We start from the raw sequence: 20,967 nt of genomic DNA on the forward strand, positions 1-20,967 counted from the left end.
CTAATGAGGTCTACTGCATTCATGTTACAATAAAATGCATCAAAAATATTCACTGCTTGACCAACACAGTGCTGGTGAATAATGTCGTATTGTGTTGCCTCAAAGGTTGAATGACAGCTTTTTATTTCATTTTATTTGTAAGTGCTTCTAATGTTCCGAACATGGCTTTAGGGGGTGAATTAAAGGACAAGGTGATAGCACAGGTAAAAGGGTTGAAGAGGAAGGCTAGAGTAGAAGGCATGTTAGGGTTAGAGGGCCAACAGAGGGAACAGATGGGAGTGAGAGACACACATAGATTAAAAAGTCCAAAGAGACGTAAAGGTTCAAAAGATCGTGAAAGTGATGGCAAGCATTTGGGTAAGACAGACTTTAAAACAGGGAAAATATAAGACAGCTTTAGGCTAAACAGCTCAGTGTTAGAGGTCAAAGGAGGAACAAGGGACACAAATAAAGGGAAAAAGGCAAAGACCAGAGAAGTGAAATGGGCAGATGTTGTCATAGACTGGAGAAAAGAGGAACAGATGAGAGGTGAGATGGCAGAAGGGGCAGCTTGAAAGAGGCTAGGATGAAGACTGATATATATATAAAGAACAGAGGTGCAGTGAAAGGTGAAATCCGAAGGGAGAAAAAGAGAAGAGGTTGTCAGAACGAAGTGGAGATGGAGGAGGAGGCTGGTGGTGGGGGAATGGAAGGTGAGCGAATGAGAAGCATAAGCCAAAGAAGGAGGGTGGTGGGGTGAAAGGGAGGAGAAAAGGGAAGGGGGAAAGTGTCAGGGGACTGCCACCATTTTCTTGCCTGTCACACACACAGATGTTCAGGGAGGTAAGGAGGAGCAGGAAGAGGAAAGAGGAGAGAACAAGGGAACAGAGAAGGTCAAATAAACCACCTCTGAGGATGAGATGAAGAAAAGGAGAAATACAAGCAACACAGAGAAAGAGACCAGGAGAATAAGCTCAGGACAAAGACTGGAGAACATGTACTGTCAAAGAAGAAAGCAGAGGGAATAGAGCTTTGAAAGCATTACAGGCAACAACTAAAGGAGTACTGCCTCCTCGATTCTTCTCAACAGAAACCTTCAAAGTACTGGTGATAACAGAGATTTACTAGAGTTGGATATTTAATAACATAAAAATAATAATCATTTCAACTTCTAATATGTGAGGATGTGCTTTTCAGTTTTTAAAATTTAAATTCTCACACAATTGGTGAGCATTTCTGCTGTATGAGTTACAAACTAATGATGGATCAATAAAATAATGATGTTATGAATCAGAAAAGTTGATGAAAAAGGCTAAAAATTAGATTCTTTTACTCACCAGAGAAATTCTCATTTAAAAATACTTAAAATTTGTGGGAGCAATGCCTCTAACATGTATATATTCAGTTACAGTGCATGTTCTTAAAATTCACTGGTGTTGATCTGCACTTCCATATTCAACTAAGCAGGATGTTGGAAATCAGATTGATCTACTACCTGAAAGCTACCCTGGTGAAAATGTCCTGGTGTGGTGCCCTTCACAGATCTGTGCTGGCCAAATGGAATTCACACAGCGAGGCTTCTTCTGAGATAAAAGGAGGCAGCTGAGGCTGAAAAACATGGCTGGAGTTTCTCCAAGTTTGCAAAGGTTTGAGCTATCTGTGATGACACAGATAACCCAGCCTTGTAGCACAGGTAGCACAGCCAGAGCGTGTGTTGTAGTGGAATGTCATATCAGTACTGATTATAACCATAAATATTTCTGCACACGGGCATATGAGAGCACATAAATATAATTGTCTCTGGACACATGGGTAAAACTGCTGTTTTCTTATCAGTTCTATGTTTCTGCAACAGAAAAACTAAAACTGTTGGTTGCAAAAAAGTGACATTGCAAATTGTTTGATTTAATTGTTTGATTGGAGGAGCACAGATTTAATGTAACAGCAGTAATGCAAGAAAGAAAGAAAGAAAGCAGGGGAATATTATGTAGAGAAAAACCTAACCAGGGAGTCCCCTTCTGAAAACCAATGCAACAACACAAACAGACAAACAACAAAAGCAGCTGCCTTTTGAAACTGTCAACTAATTCAATCTGTGTGGATATTTTTCTTGTATCAACTCTTAAACATCTCAATTTACACTGTTAATTAAACTCAGGACTGTATATTGCTATATGCCTGAAGTGTGCCAAATATTGGCAAACTATATTTTGGACTGATGAAACTAAGATTGAGCCACTTGGAAAGAACACCCAACACTACATCTGATGTAAAAGGGAACAGCATATGATGATGAAAACATCGTCCCATTCGTAAAGTATGGTGGAGGAAGCATCATGATTCGGGCCTGCTTTGCTGCATCAGGGCCTGGCCAGTTGCAGTCGTTGGGGGGAAGATGACTTCCTGCCTGGTCTTCATTTAGAACAGCTGCAGTGTGGGGAGTGCAGCACGTCCCTGGGTTCCTTTGGTTGGTCGTTTGTGGTTTGTGGCAGTATTTCACTATTTCTAGTTGGTGTCTATGGCGCTTTGATTCTGTGGCAATTTGTTGTGCCTTTGTCATATTTAGAGTAATTCTCTTGTTTCTGGATGGCACCATTGTTTGTACCTTTACAGGGGGCCAGGATAGGTTTCAGAAAAACATACTCTCACACACACATCCATACACCCACTCCAGACAACGACACCATCTGCTCTGACACTGAGGCTGGTAAGAACTATGTACAGACACATAAGGTTTAAGGGATTCTATTTTGTTATACTTATGTTTGAATAGACAGGTAAGGTTATTTAGATCAGGTTTTGTTTCTTTACTCTGCTTTAATCAGTTAGAGAAATCTTGCTTAAGAGAAAGACTTGTTTTGTTTTATTTGGTTGTTGTTTTCCATCACCATCCTGTATTCCTCCTTATATACCTTTTACTGTATTTGGTTGTACAATAAGTGTGATACAATAAATAATAGAATAAATAATAAATAAATGAATTAATTAAATTAAATAGTGTTATACTTTTTACTTACAAGACATGGTTGTAAAAATATGAAAGCTCCATTTGACTATATATATAGTCAATATATATATATATATATATATATAGCTGTATGATGACCAGAAGAAAAAAGAAACATTCGTTGCTTATTAAGTAACTTGAGTATTTACAGTAAGGATGGTAGAATATGTGTCAGATGGGAGAAAAACCCTGGAAAAAAACAGAGCGAACTCGTGTGCAAAATAGAGCAATACAGGAACAAAAGAGGATAAAATTTGAAGAGAGCGTAAGAAAAGAAAGACCAGAGAGATATTCAAGCAAAAAAGACCGGAGTTCTGGGAGTAAAAAAATGAAGTCACAATGTGATTTTGGACAAGTGACGAGCAGTGGGTGACAGCCATGACACACAAGCAAAAGTGACAGTGGAAGAGCAGAGCATCCAACAAAAGAACATCTCCCCTCTGTCTTACTGTCAGTGTGGGAGACTGAGTGGGCGTGTACAAACAATTTGTTTCTGCACATGCTGGTTTAAACCCTTTCATGGTTCTGTGCGTTCCCCTTGATATCTGTGTGAGAACATGTGAGTGTGTGTTAGAGTTGCCACTTTTCATAGGAAAACCACATTAACAGAAAGTATAACTACTTAATTAATTAAAATGCTAGGCCGTCGGAAAAAGAGAGCAGAAAGAAAACAGCTGGTTAGCCCTCTGCTAGTACTTCATCTTTCTGTCATGGACCAAAGGGAGACAGAGTAATTTAATTAGGAGCGGACCGCCATTATCGATGGATGACTGCAATGGCTAGAGACATCAAACAACTTTGCAAGATGACAGAGAGTGAAAAGCAATGCATGAAAAAGGAGGGGAAGTCTGGTTAATTGTGCAGTAAGTCAGAGCAGAGCTGTACAGCAGTACTCTGAGATTCCTTTGTCTCAGTAAGGAGGGAAACAGTACTTTTTAAAACTTTGGAAGAACTTGGAAAAGTACTTTTCACGGTGAAAATGTGAGAAGAAAAATAGATAATGAGGTCTGGGAGGAGAGGGGACAGCCTGCGAAAATGGGTAGTGTGATAGAGAATGTTACTTTAAAAAAAATAGAAAGTGTGCGAAGCAAAAATGAGATGGAGATGGAGAAGGGGGGAGACAATGATGTGATGGAGAGCAGAGAGAGATAAGATAGATGAGAAAGGCGAATACAAAGGAAGTGGAATAAGAAGAGTGAGAAGAGGAGAAAAGAAAATGGAATAAGGGCGACTGGCCACAAGTTTGTGATTGGAGCATCAATCTGATGCCTGGCCATGTCTTAACTGTGAAGTGGACACACATGCATGCCCAAATATGCACATACCTACAGGGTTATATACTGTATATCTCCCCTGATTCTTCTACTTCTTTTGCTTTTACCATCACCATGCTTCTTCTATTTTAACCTGCGCCCACAGGGCTTACGCCTTTGGCTGACACTACTGAACACAGCCTTGAGTGAGGTGGTGATTACAGCTCATGTGGTTTCTAGATGGATACTTGAAGCCTATTTTCTTTTTTTTAAAGCTAAAGTTGAGTAAAAAAAAGTTGAGAAAGTGTCATGTCTTTTTGAATTCATAGTATATTTTTACATTCTGTTGTTAAAGGGTAATTCCGCCATTATAATAATGACAATTTACTGTAGTTTAGAACTAGTGTTTTTCACACATAGAACTTAGTTAATGCGGCAACAGCCGCCCAATATTTGGCCATCTATTTAATAGGTGGAACAACAGCTCAGATCATTAGTAGCTAACTAACGTTACTTACATGATTTACATTAATGTCGCCTTGTGTCCTAGAGTCCTGCACGGGTCCAGTTTTGGTAAGATCTATCCTAAATCTGCACCACACTTATCTTTAAAGGAGATCCACACCTGACCAAACCCATTAATTTAAGACCTCGTACCCAAAGCCCAGTTAAGCACATCCACCAATCAGCTACAAGAAACATTGCCATCTGCTGGTTTAAACATTGTGGCAGACCGGGGTCAGCCTGGGCACTTCAATCTGCAGCTCCACAGTTTTATGCACAGCAAACTGTGATGAACTGTTTGCTTTGACACGTGTCAATTGATGGACAGCATTACATTTTACATAATCTCCACCCACAACAGTATAAATTACACTTACAGTACTGTTGTTGCTGACGGGTGTACTTACTCAATTCAAAACTCATCCAGGTTGAAGACTGTATTTAAGCTACCTAGAACTTGCAGGATGACCTCTACTGTTCAGATGTGCACCACCCTCTCGCAGCTCCAATTACTCATGTAATACCAAATGACACAGAGATAACATCTCAATTTCCTGTCAGTCAGCTCTACTCTCAATTATAGAACGATAATTAGATGTGATAAAATTGATGTGGTTAAAGAAAAATGGTGTCTTTTTTTCACTCCCATTTTCACCCCCTTCATCATCATCATCATCATCATCATCATCATCATCATCTTTCTTTCACCTGCTACCTACCCACATTTAGAAGCTGACTGGTCTATGTATGTAAGAGGAAAGGGTGTCTCTGTAATCTAGATCCGAAAACTCAGCCAGACATCATCTGTAGTAAAATCATCAGCTGATCACATAGACATATTTTTAGTTCTGAATTAAAAAAAATTTAAAATGTTGGAAAATAAGAAATGCCAAAGTAATTAATACTAATAATAGGTGTAAATACAATCACATACCTTACAATCAACTGTCTTCTTCTGGTCAGAACAGATCTACAGTACACTATAAATATTTTATACATTTATACATATTTGGCATGAATATTTGATCAACTCAGATTAAATAAACAAATTCAGCACTGCGGTGTACACCAGGTTGTCACTTTACCTACCCTGGCACAGTCAGTCAGCACCCCCACAAATAAAATCTAATTCTCTAAGAAACACTGACAACAATTGCAAAATGTCCCCTGTGGCTTTAGAAGACGTTTGCCAAGTCTTACTGACATCAGAACAGTGTATCAGGTTGGGTTTGTTGTATCCAAGCAACAAGAGTATGAACCACATGGGCATTGGACGTATGGAGGGCCTAAGAAAAGATGAGTTGTTGAGCTGGTGAGTTGTATTGTAGGAAGTGTAGAATCCAAGGTTTCTGGACTTTGATGCATACGAATGCCTCTGCTTAATTTGAGGTTTGTACTAAAATGCTGTAGTATTGCTTTAAGAGCTTAAAATAAAGAGTGGAAAAATCGTGTGTTGAATTGACTGAAGATGACATCAAACTACTGTTAATATTAGTGTAAAAAAAATGTTCTTTGACCTTCCATCAAACCCGGTGATCCCATGTGTTATCTCCAAGTTGAAGAGATGTGAGGAAAAGATCCTTTTCTACATTTCATTAGCTGCCATCACATCTCTGTCTATCTGTCTCTTACTTTCTCTCTCTGTTCAAACACACCAAAGGGCTTTTGCTGCGAGGCAGCGAGCTCACCTTTCCCTCTAGTCTGGCACCCCTGAGATGTGCATGGTCTCGTACCAGAACCAGCACTAAGGATAGATAGTGAGGGAGCGGGAGCATGCACACTTGACGGTAAGAGACTTGAATCATGACAGTAGGTGGGGTTCCATCTAATTTTTTAATCATCTTAAGAAAATCTGTGAAAGAACATGCTAATTAATGTGTTTTGATCCACTTGCGAGAACATAAGAAGTTGATTGATGTATTAAAAGAGGAAGTCAAACCTCAAACTGATGATGCAAATATGTCATTTATATTTGTTTGTTATTCATCAAATCTGTTTCAATTGCACTTTTTTTCTTTGATTGAACACCAAATTTCCCACATCAGTCATATGTGGAAATATATTTGCACTGTGTGCTGGTGTTTTCTTGAATTATTGGCCTTCGCACGTACACTTTTTCTGTGCAAATTGGTGCATAAAAGCGGGAAAATGAACACCTACCTTGCGAGACAGAAAGGGAGTGAAAAAAAAAAAGACGAGCAGGAAAAAGAATCAGACAGGACGAGAGTGAGGGAGGGATAAGAAAAAAGAGCGGATGCGTGGAGGGAGGTAAAAAAAAAAAAAAAAAGAAAAATGGTGGTGAGAATGAAATCTTAATAGATGAAGAGTGGAAGGGTAAAAGACAGAATGAGTAGAAATGGGCACCGAGACAAATAAAGTGTCACAGTCTATTTTGTCTTCAAAACCCAGAGGCAAAAACCGTCCCTGCTCCAATTATATTACAACAATAATAAGAAGACAAATAAAAAACAAATCTAACTCACAGTACATATAATGTAATAATAGTCTGCATCAGGAACTGGTAAAGGCCTTAAATGCCCCTAATGAAGACACCGTAATGTAATCTTATAAATGTTTTGGATAAAGTACCAGCTTGTAAGTGATTGTGTTTTCCCAACAAACACAACAGGCATTTAGCATTGTGATGGGGAGCCTGTTGGTGAAGAAGGCGTTTAGGTTTTAGGAGCCAGAGACTTTTGACAAGTTCTACTTTTTAGAGTAACACAAATACAAAAAGAAAACTAAGTGCAAGTGTCTACTCCTATCCAGATATTTATACACACACCCACACAATTAAAATGCCTGAAACAAAAACAGTATAGGCACACATGCTCAAATTTACACACATACAGTTTGCGGATGGAGTCTAACAGAAGAACGGCACATGAACAGGAAGGGTGGGGACCCTGGGTTCAGTAAACGGCGTGCACACAGCGCGCGAGTAGCTGCTGGAAAATCATTATGGTATCATTTTACCACTTTCTTTTTTACACACACAAACTAAAAATTGGCCTCCAGAAATGGATATGCATACACACACACCTTCACACACTCACAAACTTAGCCTTAAATTCCAAGAGCTGCCAGCATTCACAACACAAGCACAAAATGAGTGGTGTGTCCCATTGATTTTGTGCCTTCCCTGTTCCATAGCACTGGGAGATTGAAGCAGATTGGCTTATCAGCACACACTCATGCCACTGACGGCACACTTGGCTGCCAAATGGGGCTGCTTGGAGGGACCCCTCCTTATACGTAGTATCGTGCGCGTGCATGAGGCTGTGATGTGAATGTATATGTTTGCGCTGAGCACGTGTGAGCACGTCTGCTCCGCTGCTGTAATTTTGTTTCTTTGATTACACGAGCCTCGTCTGCAGCTCAGTTCTGTTTCTGTTTTTGCATTGCGAGTTAGAAATTTTGAATTTTGAGTGGTATCTTCTGTCATAACAGAAATAAAAAGTTCGGAGGAATTTATGACACATCTCATCCTTTTTGTTGAAGTAACCTAATTATCTTCCCATCTAATTTTGGATTCCTTTCATGTCATATGCTTTATGCTAACAAGGTGGTCAACTCATCATCCAAGCACAGTGTCATCCGAGGGACAGGAAGAAGACACAAAGGGTGAGGTGACACTCTGTCCTTCTTCCTACTTCTGAGACATGTCTCTCACAGCGTACGCCATTTTGGCACATAGCGTAATATCAGTTTGTTGTTTATCACAGTGGTGGCTCTGGCTGTCATGTGGTGTCTGTTGGATTGCAGAAAATTGGAAATGAGTGAGGTTTCATTAGAGCATGTTAGGCGACTAATTATACAGTACGTCTAAATTGACAGGTAGTGGAGGAGGGAGACAGCTGAGTATTTCCCTTTTTAGCATGATGTTATTCACTGCTAAATACAGAAATTATACAATATATCTCACTTACTAGATTTAACTATTTCATTTCTAGAATTTGCTAATAAGTCTAAACAGATAAGGCTAATTTGGAGAAAAAAAATGTTTTATTTTACAAACTAAAGCAAAAACAAGATCACTTTTGAACTGTGTCTAAGTGCATTTCAGACTGTATCTATGCATTATTCAACAAGTGTCATTTTTCAATTTTAAAAAATTTTCTATTTCAGTTCAACAGTCTCTAAGGAGCCAGCTTTCTATACTTGTTTTGAATAAAATAAAGCATATGAGGAAAGCCTGCACAAGCTGCATATGTGCCATTATTTCTGCTGTTGACAAGTTAAATTTTCTTGCTTTCTTTCCTCCCTTCTTTATTGTTGGTAGGTATTATGATTAAAAGAATGATTCTGTTCTCTCGTAAAAATAATTTTATTGGTATGATTAAACAAACCAGATTACCCTGCCTTTATTTGCCAACTCTGAGTTCTGTTGCCTCAACTGTGGAGTGACTATATTAGATGGGAAAGTATGAATTATTAATTGTATAAACATATAGTGGTGTAATTGTCTGGCCCTATCTCTCTCTGCTGTAGACTGACGTGGAAATGAGCTCCAGTCTGAGTCAATGAGATAATCACTGAAGCTGAGAGAGGAAGAGTAAGATGGAAAAACAGAGGGAGAAAATATAGAAGAAGGAAGAAATAGACAGAAAATAGAAAAAGTAGGAGGAGGGGGTGAGAGCAGCTGTGCAGCAGTAGGAAACGTGTCACTCCATGAAGGCTTGGACATTTACATCTCTGTGTGTCGTGTGTTGTTAAAATTATTCATAATGATGCATGCACAGGGCAGACCTGTGGTGTGGTGAACACTGTCTCCTCACGGCTAACAGGATCTGGGCTCGTATAAGGCTGAATGCCTTTCTGTGTAGAGTTTGCATGTTCTCCCCATCACTGCAACAGCTTTCTCTGGCTACTCCAGCCTACTCCCACAGTCCAAAGACATGAAGTTAGGTGGTTCTAAATTGCCCATAGTGGCGAATGTGAGGGTGGATGTTTGTCTGACTTTCTATTTCAGCCCTATGGGTAGACTGCAAACTGTCCAGGGTGTACCCTGCCTCTCACCCAGTGACAGGTGGGATTGGCTCTGGCAGTCCTATAGCCTTTAACAGGACACTTGTGTCTACAGTGTGTGTGTATATACTATATAGACACAGTATTCATGTTTGAGTGGGTACATGTTTCTTGTGTGTGTCTCTACCTCCTCTCCTGTTGAGCTTGGCATAGCCAGGTGTGTATCCACTGGAGAAGACAGATGAGCTGGTGAAGGCTGTGTGAGGCAGAGGCGAGGCCAGAGCCTCATCGCACTTCTCTGTGGAGAGAGAAACAATAAGAAAACCCAATGAGGGAGGAATGAGAGAAGGAGCACAGAAAAGAAAAGTAGCAGAGAAGGAGAATGGGACATAAAGAAAGAGCAAAAGGAAAGAGTGCAAAAAAAAAAAGCTAACTTTTAGTATATTTTACATCAGTAATAAAAAACATAAATGTTGAACATACACTTATCTACAACATGGAAATAAGTAACTCTCAGCCATTCTAAATCATGACATTGTTAAATGAATGTTAATAAACTAATTCTAGGATAAGTCAACTCAAGCAATCTCAGATGGAAAACCCATCAGGCACCTGACTGAACAATCAGTATTTAACATCAAGCATCTGGACTGTTTTATTCATCCTTGATTAATTTCTTAATTCCCAAGCAAATTTGTTACGTACTGTAGATCTCAAGCTAAATGGTTAAATATTTGTTTCATGTTGCAGATTCAAACAATACATTTCTTAAAAATAGTTAATAAAGTATTTCAATTAAAAAAACAACGACTTTATGATAACCCTGAATGTAATCATACACACATACTGTAAGATACCCAGTTCCCATTCTCTAGCTGAATGAACTGCGTACAAATAACTTGGCAATGAGTTGGCAGAAGAAAATCAGTCAGAAAACCCAGCACCGTAGTGCTGCTCAGTCCAAGCTGACCTCCGTGTGAGCCCACAAACCTTTGCACACTCTGTAGAAATCTAAGAAAGCGACTGCAGCAGCATAGGTATGAGGCACACAAAGGCAGCAGAAATGATAAACTTTAGGAAAAATGCACAAGCATTCACACAGTGACGTGAAGTTACGTTCCTTCCTCTCTCTGAATTCACCTCTTTCACCTTGTCATAAACACAAACACACTCACCTCTTTCAGTACATTAGGTTTCACGCAGAGAGAAATTGTGAATGGTCTGTCAGACCAGGTAGAGGCAGTCAATAGCTCTCTGTCATGCCCCATTGTGTAAGAGAGAGTGTGTGTGTGTTTGATTCTGTATGAGGGAGAGTCAGAGAAATAATTGTTTCTATACATGTGCATGTGTGTGTGTAGTATTCTATGAGGAAAAAGTCAAACCCATGTTAGCTTTTGGGCTGTTGGCTTGTCAGACATATTTCTTTGCCTCACTGGTGAGCTAACAGTGAAATAATAGTATCCTCAAAGCCTGATAATGTATAAGCGGGGTGTGTTTCTGTATGAAAGGTGAAATGGTCTGCAGCCGCCCACCTGGCATGTTGGAGAGGTACATATTTTCTGACACTTCCCCTCTGACAGGCTCTCCTTTAATAAACATGCACAAAAAGTAATGAGGTCTTTGGCACATTGACCTTGCACTGGCATAATAGTAAAATCCACTTTCCAATGGCATCTTACAGGAGGAGGTGGGCCGGCTCTCTTCTCTGTTATAAAACTGTTTGCACGCCATGCAAAGGAATGAAATACTTTTATAGAGATCGCTGTCACTGGTTGTGACTCACGACAGCACAATGCGTTCTGCTTATGTCCTTCTCCTACTGTGCCACAGGTGCACCTCTCATGCACCTCTCAGAAGCATCTGGACATAAAATTCGAAGATATCTTTGGGTCATGCTCAAGTGTTTCACAAATTATCCTTGTGCCTCAATTAAGGACAATTAGAGCCTCCATCTCCTATGTTTAAACATACATGTACATTAGGATTTGGTTCACAGCCGGGTGCATCCATACATTAACCACCTTAGGACACCAGCACTGACCCACAGAGACATGAACACTCGGATGGAAATAGATGAAATCATATACAGAGTGTCTCTAATTCATTCACACATGTGTGCACACAACGCCTTTGCTACAGCTCCAATCTCAAGAGTGTCCCTAGCTTTCTCAGCAATGACTTCTTCCAGCTGCACATCAACATGCTTTGTTGCTCACACACAGGGAAAATTGTGCACACAGTCACAAAAACATTGAACTGAGCAGAATAATAGCTGGGAGGGAAGAAAGGATTGGAATGAGAGGGAAAAGTTAATGGGAAGAAAGTGTATTTTAACAGAATGAAGGTGTACAAAAATGTAGTGCATTTCTTCAGTGCCTTCAGTTATTTCCTCAGGGCTCTCTTAACTTTGGTGGTGGGGAACTGCTACGTGAAAGGAATTTACTGATTGGATGATAAAAAGTGATACATCAGCTTATGCTTCCTTACAAGACGCAAATGCTGAAGAAATTGTAATACCTATAATAGAGAATATCACAATATGCTTGGGTGCAAAAGTATTTTGCTTGTGAAATGAAAAACCTGAACATCCTCAGCCATTATCACATAAACAGTCTAATTGTGATGATGGTAATCCCTCCAGGGGCAGTGATATCATACTGTAGCATCCAGACTTTGTTTACAAAGTGAACAAAGTGAGCGATTAGGTATAGCAATACTTGTCTTAATGTAGTGTGCACAGATTCCATTACTACAGTACATGTGCGTTAGCACTGTGTCCATCAGATAACAGCAGGTAATCCAAAAATCTGACATCTAAACATGTTTAACAGTTTAACAAGGAGGTTCGTTGGGTGTCAACTACATTTCTAACACTAGTAGTTGGCCTTGTTGGTCACAATAGTCCAACCTTTAGCACCTGATGTAAGTGGACCCTGGTGCAAAGAGTTGGTGCTGCTCTGGAACCAGTGTTCCTGGCTGTCAAAACAAAAGAAACTCATTTAAATTTGAGAACTGGCTGTCGAACCAGTCCTCAAACTGGCCTGGTTCAAACTGGCCTGTTCGAAACAAAAAAAAAAACAAACTTGAAGCCTAAAGCCTGTCACTGGCATTCAAGTAACTCAAATCTGAACCTGCCATGTGTGATACACTGTACAGTGTTAGTACAATGATGCACACAAACACACACACAACAACACAAACATGACAGTAGTGAGTTGATAGTGCTATGAATGAGAAAAGGAGAACTGAGTGTTCCTTTAAGTGCACAGGACATCTAGTCATAATGATGGCAGAATGACAAAACAACTAAAGAAAAACAAGCACACTATAGTAAAAAAAAAGGAAATACTGCTAGAATGAAGTGTTTGAGTAAAGACATCAATTTGTCCTGTGTTCCTCTTGATGAAATTATATGATGACTTAGAGCCTATTATGTCACTTTTAATTGAACAAAATGTAGTTAGTTTTAGGACCATAAATAGTGACCAGTAATCTAAATAGTGCTACTGTTATTAGTAATAAATACAAGTGTAATTCTACAAGACTCTAAGATTCTAAGACTGAAGTACAATGCTATGTCTATCCAGACAATGTGGAACCATATTTGGACTTTTAGAGCTGAGGGGGGAATTTGAGTTGGGCTATGGACTTGAAATTACTAGTAATATATCTGATATTGTCAGTTTCCTAAAGGAATGCACCTCTACCAACAACAGTAATACACCTAAATGATTTATTGCTTTGAGATTAAATAGCAGTGCAGGGCTTCCCACCTAGATAACCTGTATATGTTTGAAAAAGTTCAGCCTGTGTTTCTGCTTGTTGTTAATGCATCTTTGAAAGGCACATAGAGTACATACTTTCAATCAACAATTCACTAATATATATTATAATATATATACATAATGCCTGTCGCCTGTCATGTGACATACAGAGACTAAAACATGTTCTAAATAAATACATTTAAAAATAAAGTTGTTCTAAACATCTTATCATATGTTACTATCAGTATCACACATGACCAGCACCTGGTGTTTGAGAAAAGAGAATATTCATGAATGGGTACCATATGGCCATATTGTGTACTCATGACTCAAGTGTGAGATTGTAGCTGCTGATATTTGCTTATGTCTTAAGTGCAAAGTAGGGTTCTGTATGTTCAGGTACTTTAGGGCAACCAAATGACTACAATATCCAAGTGCAAATGTCAGTCTATTCCTCTGAGTACGAGAGACAGCTAGTTTTATGCATGATGGTACAATAAAAGTGGAGAAATAGGAAGGGGCAGTGAGAGAGGCAAAGAAAGAGAGAGATATATCAAATGGAAAAAAAAAGAAGATGGTGAGAAAAGTAAAATCCCTGCCTAGCAAAACCTTCATACTGACAGTTCCAGCTAGGTAAATAACTAGGATGTGGAAAAATAGCAACCTGGAGATGTGTCAGCTGGCTGCCACAACTGGGACCAGAGCCATGCATAGACAGTGTCTGGCCAGCTTCCTCACAGGGCTTTACGTTGCTGCCACACTGCAGAAGCTAAAAAGAGGTGGGCATGAATAGAGCATAACACATCCAGGGTGAAATGCATGACATCCTAGAGATCAGTTGGCATACAACTGCTAACTGCATTCACCAAACCAAATTTTGTCATCCAGAATGTGGCATTATAAGATGGAAAACTACCATTCCCTCACTCCTTTAATAAATAGTTGCACCTGTCACACTCAGGTAAATAGCCTAGACAGAATCTGTCTAACATATCATTTTGTGGGTGCACAGGCTTCGTTTTTTAAAGTAAGAAAACATCTGAATCTTTGGTGTGGTGTAGGAGTAGGCACCGTACACGTGCTGCAGCGCAACATGTTCAATTATAATCTCTGCGTTCGCTGTTCCAAATACACACATGATGTTCAAACAACACACGATGTTCACTGCGGTGAGAGAGAGGTCAGGTGTTCAAGTAGAGATATAAAATATGTATTTCTAGATTATAAATAAAAATTTAACTGACATCTAATATTTACTGGAAAAAAATGCCCAAATGTCAAAATTGCAAAAAAAAATAACAATGCAACCAACAAATATCTGAACATCAGAATATTTGGGTCCAACCATACCTTGGAAATCACCAGATTAAAAAGGAAATAGCTTAAGTGTCATCACTTTGATGCATTGTTGTGTTTGTTATTTTTTTAAAGAGATTTCTTCCTTTTTATTTGATACCTGTAGTAGAAATACAGACAACAAGGATTAGGATACCAGGGCATCCCCGGATGTGTATTTTTAACACTGGAGTCAGTAAGACATTCAACATTCAATGGTCTTTGCCAAACTGCACAAAACACTACACAAAACTCTGCTATCTTTATTTAATGAAAGCAAGACCATTGTGTGTGGAGTGGAGTGTGGTGCTGTCCTCTCAACAACACTGAATACTGAAGTTTGGGGACTTGGGGGCTTTTCTGGACTCGAGTCATGAACACAGTGGAAGCTGTCAAAAGTGCCAACAGCTGCATGCAAATGCAGTCTGACTCTCCAAACTGCCAGTGAGTGTGAGAGTCTCCATCTGTGCATGCCTTTGCTCTCTGGTGAGTCTGGGAGCAGCTTGGGTCTCTCCTTTCAGTTTTCCATTTTCCCACTTTCATGTTTCAGTTTGACAAACCCATCTGGACAAGATTGAGAGGTGGTCTTTTAGTTAACTGTGCGTTGCTACCACAGAGCTCTTTAGTGACCTAATTTCTTCTGTAATATTACTAGACTCAACATGTCAGATGAGCTTCATCGGTCTGACAAAGGTTTTCTTTCTAACCTGTAAACAGTTAAGGTTTAATGACACAATTTAGCCAGGTCAGGTTGTATTCACAGTTGCCACATCAGGCAAATCAGCTCTGTTCCAGAACCGCTTCTAAAATCTATTTGAAGTTGCTCATCTTGTTTATTGGGTCAGAGAGAAAGAGTTCACCGGTCAAATGCCCATTTGCTAATTAGTAAGCAGCTACATACGCATATTGTCCTGTGCACCTGGAATTGCATGACAGCAGCTCCCTAGTGGGTTTCACAAAGAGGCATAGGACACAAATTAACAGATGTTCTGCAGCATAGGAACTGGCGATACAGATGGTAGTTCAAACCTTTTTCCAACTTTTCTAGTCTAAACCCAAAATTGTGATGTAAACACAAACACACACGTTGGAAATGTAGCTGTTATTGTGTGTTATTGCTTGACGTGATGAAGTCATGAAAAATTAAGCAGAGTACATATAGATATATTTAATATCATCTGCCAACCAGTTTTTAATGCATATAAATAATACTAATAGAAACTAATGGACGTTACCACGCATTATGATTACATCACAGTCAAAAAGAAGTCTAAAGCAAACTTGTCAAACCAGATGAATAAAAGGACACAAACATTTTTGTAAAACATGCAACATGCGTGTTATTTTGTTCTGTAGTCACATGCTTAATGCTATCAAAAGACGCGAAAGCACTGACAAAATACACAAAAGCAAATTGCTCATGGTTAACTGATGCATTGATGCCTTGGTGAAGTTAAGTGAGGCTGCTTAGTATTGTGAGCAACAGATGTTACACAATGTTGGCAGTGTCCACTGCTTAAATACATTATTCTAAACAAGAAATTGTCTTTCCATGCTTATTTTCAAATATAATCTCCAGTTTCAATCCTAATATTGGTCCCCAAAATGAGTTGTTTTCAACTGAGCTCTTTGGAAAAGGTGAGTTGCTTGCTCCAACCATAGGTGCTTAGAAACGTACTATATATAGTGTGTACAGTATGTGGAATCTGACTCACTTTGCCTGAGGGTGAGGTACCTTGTTATTATACTCTCCATCTATTCATCTTCACATTTGTTTCACCCTTTATATCTTTCCTCCCATTCCTTCTGTATTTTTCCACATCCGTTATGTGAGTTTATGTGTAAGTGGGTGAATTTGAAGCATTTGAACTAGTCATTTTTTTCTTTGCTTCTTGCCTTCTTGGAAGATGTTTCATTAAAAACAAAAATCTCTTCTCACGCTGCTCATTCACTCTGTACACTTTCACTGTGGTTTATTTGTCTTTCAACCCTCCCATCCGCTGCCTTTCTCGACCACACACCTACCCACCACTACCCCCCGGCTTGCCAACTCTTTGCTTGAGCCGTTAATCTAAATTTTTTGGTCCAGATTCATTTTTCATGTCTTGGAACCCTCACCAAACAATTTTTGTCAACAGATCTGGTGCCATTGTGCCAATGTGAGCACAGACCAGGCGCGTAATGAGATGTTTTGGATGGAGCAACCACACATAAAGACAGGCGCACACACACACACACACACACTGTCTTTCTTGTGTCCCTCTTCATTTACATTGAACTGTCAAGTGAAATTTAAACTATCTGTTGAAATGTCTAATGCTTGCACTGTAGTGTTGGCCACATTTCAATCTGCTGTAAGGCAAAAATTAAGACACTCATTGGCAATAACCAAACGCAAAAACTCTTAAATGCTATCAGTTGGTGCCTCTAGAAACTGTTTTTTGGATGGAAATGTTACGACCAACATTTTGTCTCAACAATTATTCCAGAATGTCAGAAGACACTTCGAAACACTGGCAATTTGAGAGATCACAATTTACAAAATCTACTGTACTTCAGTAGAAATGAAGCTCTGAGTCTATGTTCCAATCTCTATTCCTACCTCCTTAAAGAAATCCTTAAATCTGCCATGTGGCAACAGTTCCCACTTTCATGATAATGTCATTGCAGTCAGTTTGTTGTATGTAACATTGACCATCAGTGTTTGTCCAATAATGTCTTCCTGACGACCTTCTGTCGTCTAGCATTCAGTTTACCCTGGCCAGCTCAATAAGCCTTCATGGGTCTGTTGAACAGGTTCATCTATTATTTATCTCTGTAATTAAAGGACTGCTCAGGATGACTGATTTTCTGCGTCCTTGGTAATCCATGGAGCCCGGGGCTGGTTAGTGGGAGGTCGGCAGTGACAGGACGGCTCTCACTGAGTGGACTCTTATAGTGCTTCTAATGCAGTTTTGGAGAGAGAACTTGGGCAAAGGGGCTGATGAACGAGGCAGGCGAAAATAGAATTAAGGAGAAATCAGAAAAAATTTAAAATGAAAAATGTGATTTCTTTCAATAGGAATATAGAGTTCTACATTGTTCAGTTGTATGTTCAAAAGGAAATATAATTAATAAAGGAGGTGGGATTAATAATTCTTTATATAATATTATTTTTATTATGTATGTAAAAAACCTCTTTAACAAGATTCTGCAAATATTGTTGTACATGGGGTAATTAGTAGGCTTCAATAACAGACAAAACATTGATGTTTGCCTTTTATAGTGACAACTAATGGTTCACCCTACATAGATGTTTTTTTGCCCTTTTAACACTGCTTAAAGGTGACACAGTAACCATGCCTCTCTCCCAACCTCTGCTTTACCTTGATATAATTGGAAACCAGTAATTAACTGGCTCCTTTCTTTCAATGCAAATACTTTCTTCTATGGCAAAAGGTCCCTTTTTCAGTCTCATCTGCCAGGTCTCGCAGTGCTTGACCTTAGCTTCACTAGTTGGATCATGCCCTTCCAGCCAGTTTGCCTGCCCTCATCTGCTAAGAGCATTCACACTTTCCACCCCCTTTGTGTGTTCTTCTCACAAGACTGTCAATTCTACTAGTAGAGTCTTTTTCTCAACCACCAAATAACCATATCTGGCCTTAAGAGGATGCTGGTAACATTCGAAGGGAAGCACAGCTAATGTTTTAGAGCCTACTTGTTTTGCAGACACGGTGATTATGTTGCAAGTTTGGTCTTCCATGATCATACAGGGTGAACCTTTCCTCTAAAGCACTGCTAGACAGGGCGGCATATGCAACCCTGATCAACAAGCTAAGTTTAGCTTGTGAGGATGCTTTCCCTTGTGATCCATCTAACCTCCCCTTCGGGCTTTCACCTGTCGTTGGTCTTCTTCCATCATGATTACTTCTGTGACCACCATCTTTTTCCACTCTCTGTCAGAGGCTACTGACCACATCTTGTTCTGCCTGCCCCATCTGAGGTCTGCTCTTCAGTAACTTGCAAAAGGCACCTGATGAATTGCTGACCTTGGACTGTTTTTTAGTTTGAGGACTAATAACTAAGTGGTCAACCTTTTCACCATCACTGAAAAGTTAGCCTTCAGTATTAACACAGCAATACTTCTAAACAGCTCTGTGTTTCTTTTGGGGATAAAAATATCAATGACTCTACTCATTCCAGTGCAATTTGTCTATCCTTCCTATCATCAACTTCTATAATTCCTTCAGGACTATTGGGCATTTCTTGTAGAATTTGCACACATTGTTGCTGTGTTTGATAACCTTCCAGGTCCGCCTTCTCTATCACTAGCTTTCCAGATTGTTTTTTGGCTCTCTTTGGAACATTAAGTCTGCATCAAAACTGTTTGCACAGCACCTTTATCTCCTCCTGGCTCTCTGTGTGTCTTTATTGAGTGATGTGCAACACATTTGATAGTTTGCGATGTATACAAACTACCAAGTTATAGTTTGTGTGGCAATTTCACAACAGCACAGTAATGCTCATTAAAAAAAAAAGGAAGCAGCATGGGTCTCTACAATGTAACACCGATTTAGTTGCAAATATCTCCTCACATTTTCCTCTACCTATGTATGATGTAGAGGGCAAAATGAAATCAATCAACAAAAAAAACAAACACTTAAATAATCTCGATATATATCAAAAGCATCTCACACTAGACACTAGTCTTGTTCCAGAGAAAAAACACCACTCATTGACATACAATTCCCATGTACTTGCACAATTTACATGCACTTTTGCAGCACTAAAATTTCAACATGAATATTTTTCAGTGAAGTGCTCTTGTCTTTCACCCAGTACCTAAACAACAACTCCATTTAATTTATATCTCCCTCTCTCTGAGTATGCGGTGAAATGGTCTTTGACCTGCCCACCAGGTGCCAGGTCGATTAGTTATGCCTGCCTGATTCAGGGAACTTTCAACCAAGACTGATCGGATCACAGTGGTGTTAAGCATGTCCCTCTGTTTCTCCTTAATACTTTCTATCTCTAAGAGTGGGTGTCAGTGTGAGCACACATTTCTGTGTAAGCAAAGAGTAAAGGTAAAAATAACCACTGACCCACCAAACAAGCCTCAGTTTTGGTAAAAGAGGCTTTTTCATACAAGTCCAGTCTTCCTTTTCATTTCTGGGCCTCTGTCTAATCTAATAAAAAAACATTTACATAATTATAGGAGGTTTATTAAGTAGCTTTGGCAGGGAGAGTCTGCTCTTTAGCCTACACAGAAGAGACTCAAAGGTGATGCCATAGAGCTGACTTGAGACTGTCTCATCTCCCTCCCGAGTGGTAACCTTTACTACACAATATTGCACAAATTACACAACAGATATCTTGTTAAAAACGAGCTGTCCTTCAAACCGATGTCTAAAATACAGTATAACTGATCTGTACTAAACATCAGTTCAATTAAATTCTACAGTCTATTTCAAACCCATTATAAAGAATCGTTTAGCTAGTGCACAAAAGAGCTACTGGTCTCCAGTTCCTCATACACTTTGAGGTCCAGTACGGTACAATGTGTGAGGCAGATGTATATCCCAAATGTTGAATTCCTACAGCTGTAAACCTAAATGTATGCTACTGAACAAAACCATTTCTGCCTTTACAAGTTTTCACCAAGGAAGTCATTTTTTATGGCTCTTGACCCAAAAGCAAATTCGCAATTCACAAAAGTTACAGTCATGTAATAATTTAGCATTAAAATGTCAAAAAGATTTGGGTTTTAGCTTGAGCTCCATTAAAACAAAATGATGATCTGTAAAAGCAACAGGGAAGAGCTGGCAACAAGCAACACATGTCTAATCTCATCTAATCTATTAGCTCTTTTTATGTCGTCTGATATTTGAACATGTGTATAAGTGTTTTGTCTGTCTTTCCTGTTTGTAATCCCCCACACATCAACTAATTCAGCTTTATTTAGGAGATGAGATAAACAGTGCAACGAGTCCACACTTAACAATACAGTACTGTGTCCCCTAATAATTTCACTTAATTTTCTGTTCAACCATTAAGTAAACTAAAAACTTGACTTGTTGCTTTGCTGCTCCTTCCAGGCTGAGCTGCTGCTGCTCCTACCTCCTCCACAGTAGAGGACTAAGGCTTCTGCTCTGAGTGCACCACTTCTTTCCAAAACTTT

The 20,967-nt window shown here is 39.3% G+C and overlaps 1 protein-coding gene across 1 annotated transcript in view; it reads right to left on the reverse strand.

The window, feature by feature from the left end:
* Positions 1-20,967, reverse strand: part of cntnap2a (contactin associated protein 2a) — a 269,264-nt gene that overhangs the window by 146,082 nt on the left and 102,215 nt on the right. Inside the window, 1 exon segment of the mRNA XM_026363812.1 lies at positions 9,899-10,009. Within this exon segment, the coding sequence (XP_026219597.1) occupies positions 9,899-10,009 (111 nt within the window).

This window comes from Anabas testudineus, chromosome 2 (genome assembly GCF_900324465.2).
Source record: "Anabas testudineus chromosome 2, fAnaTes1.2, whole genome shotgun sequence".
Taxonomy (NCBI): domain Eukaryota; kingdom Metazoa; phylum Chordata; class Actinopteri; order Anabantiformes; family Anabantidae; genus Anabas; species Anabas testudineus.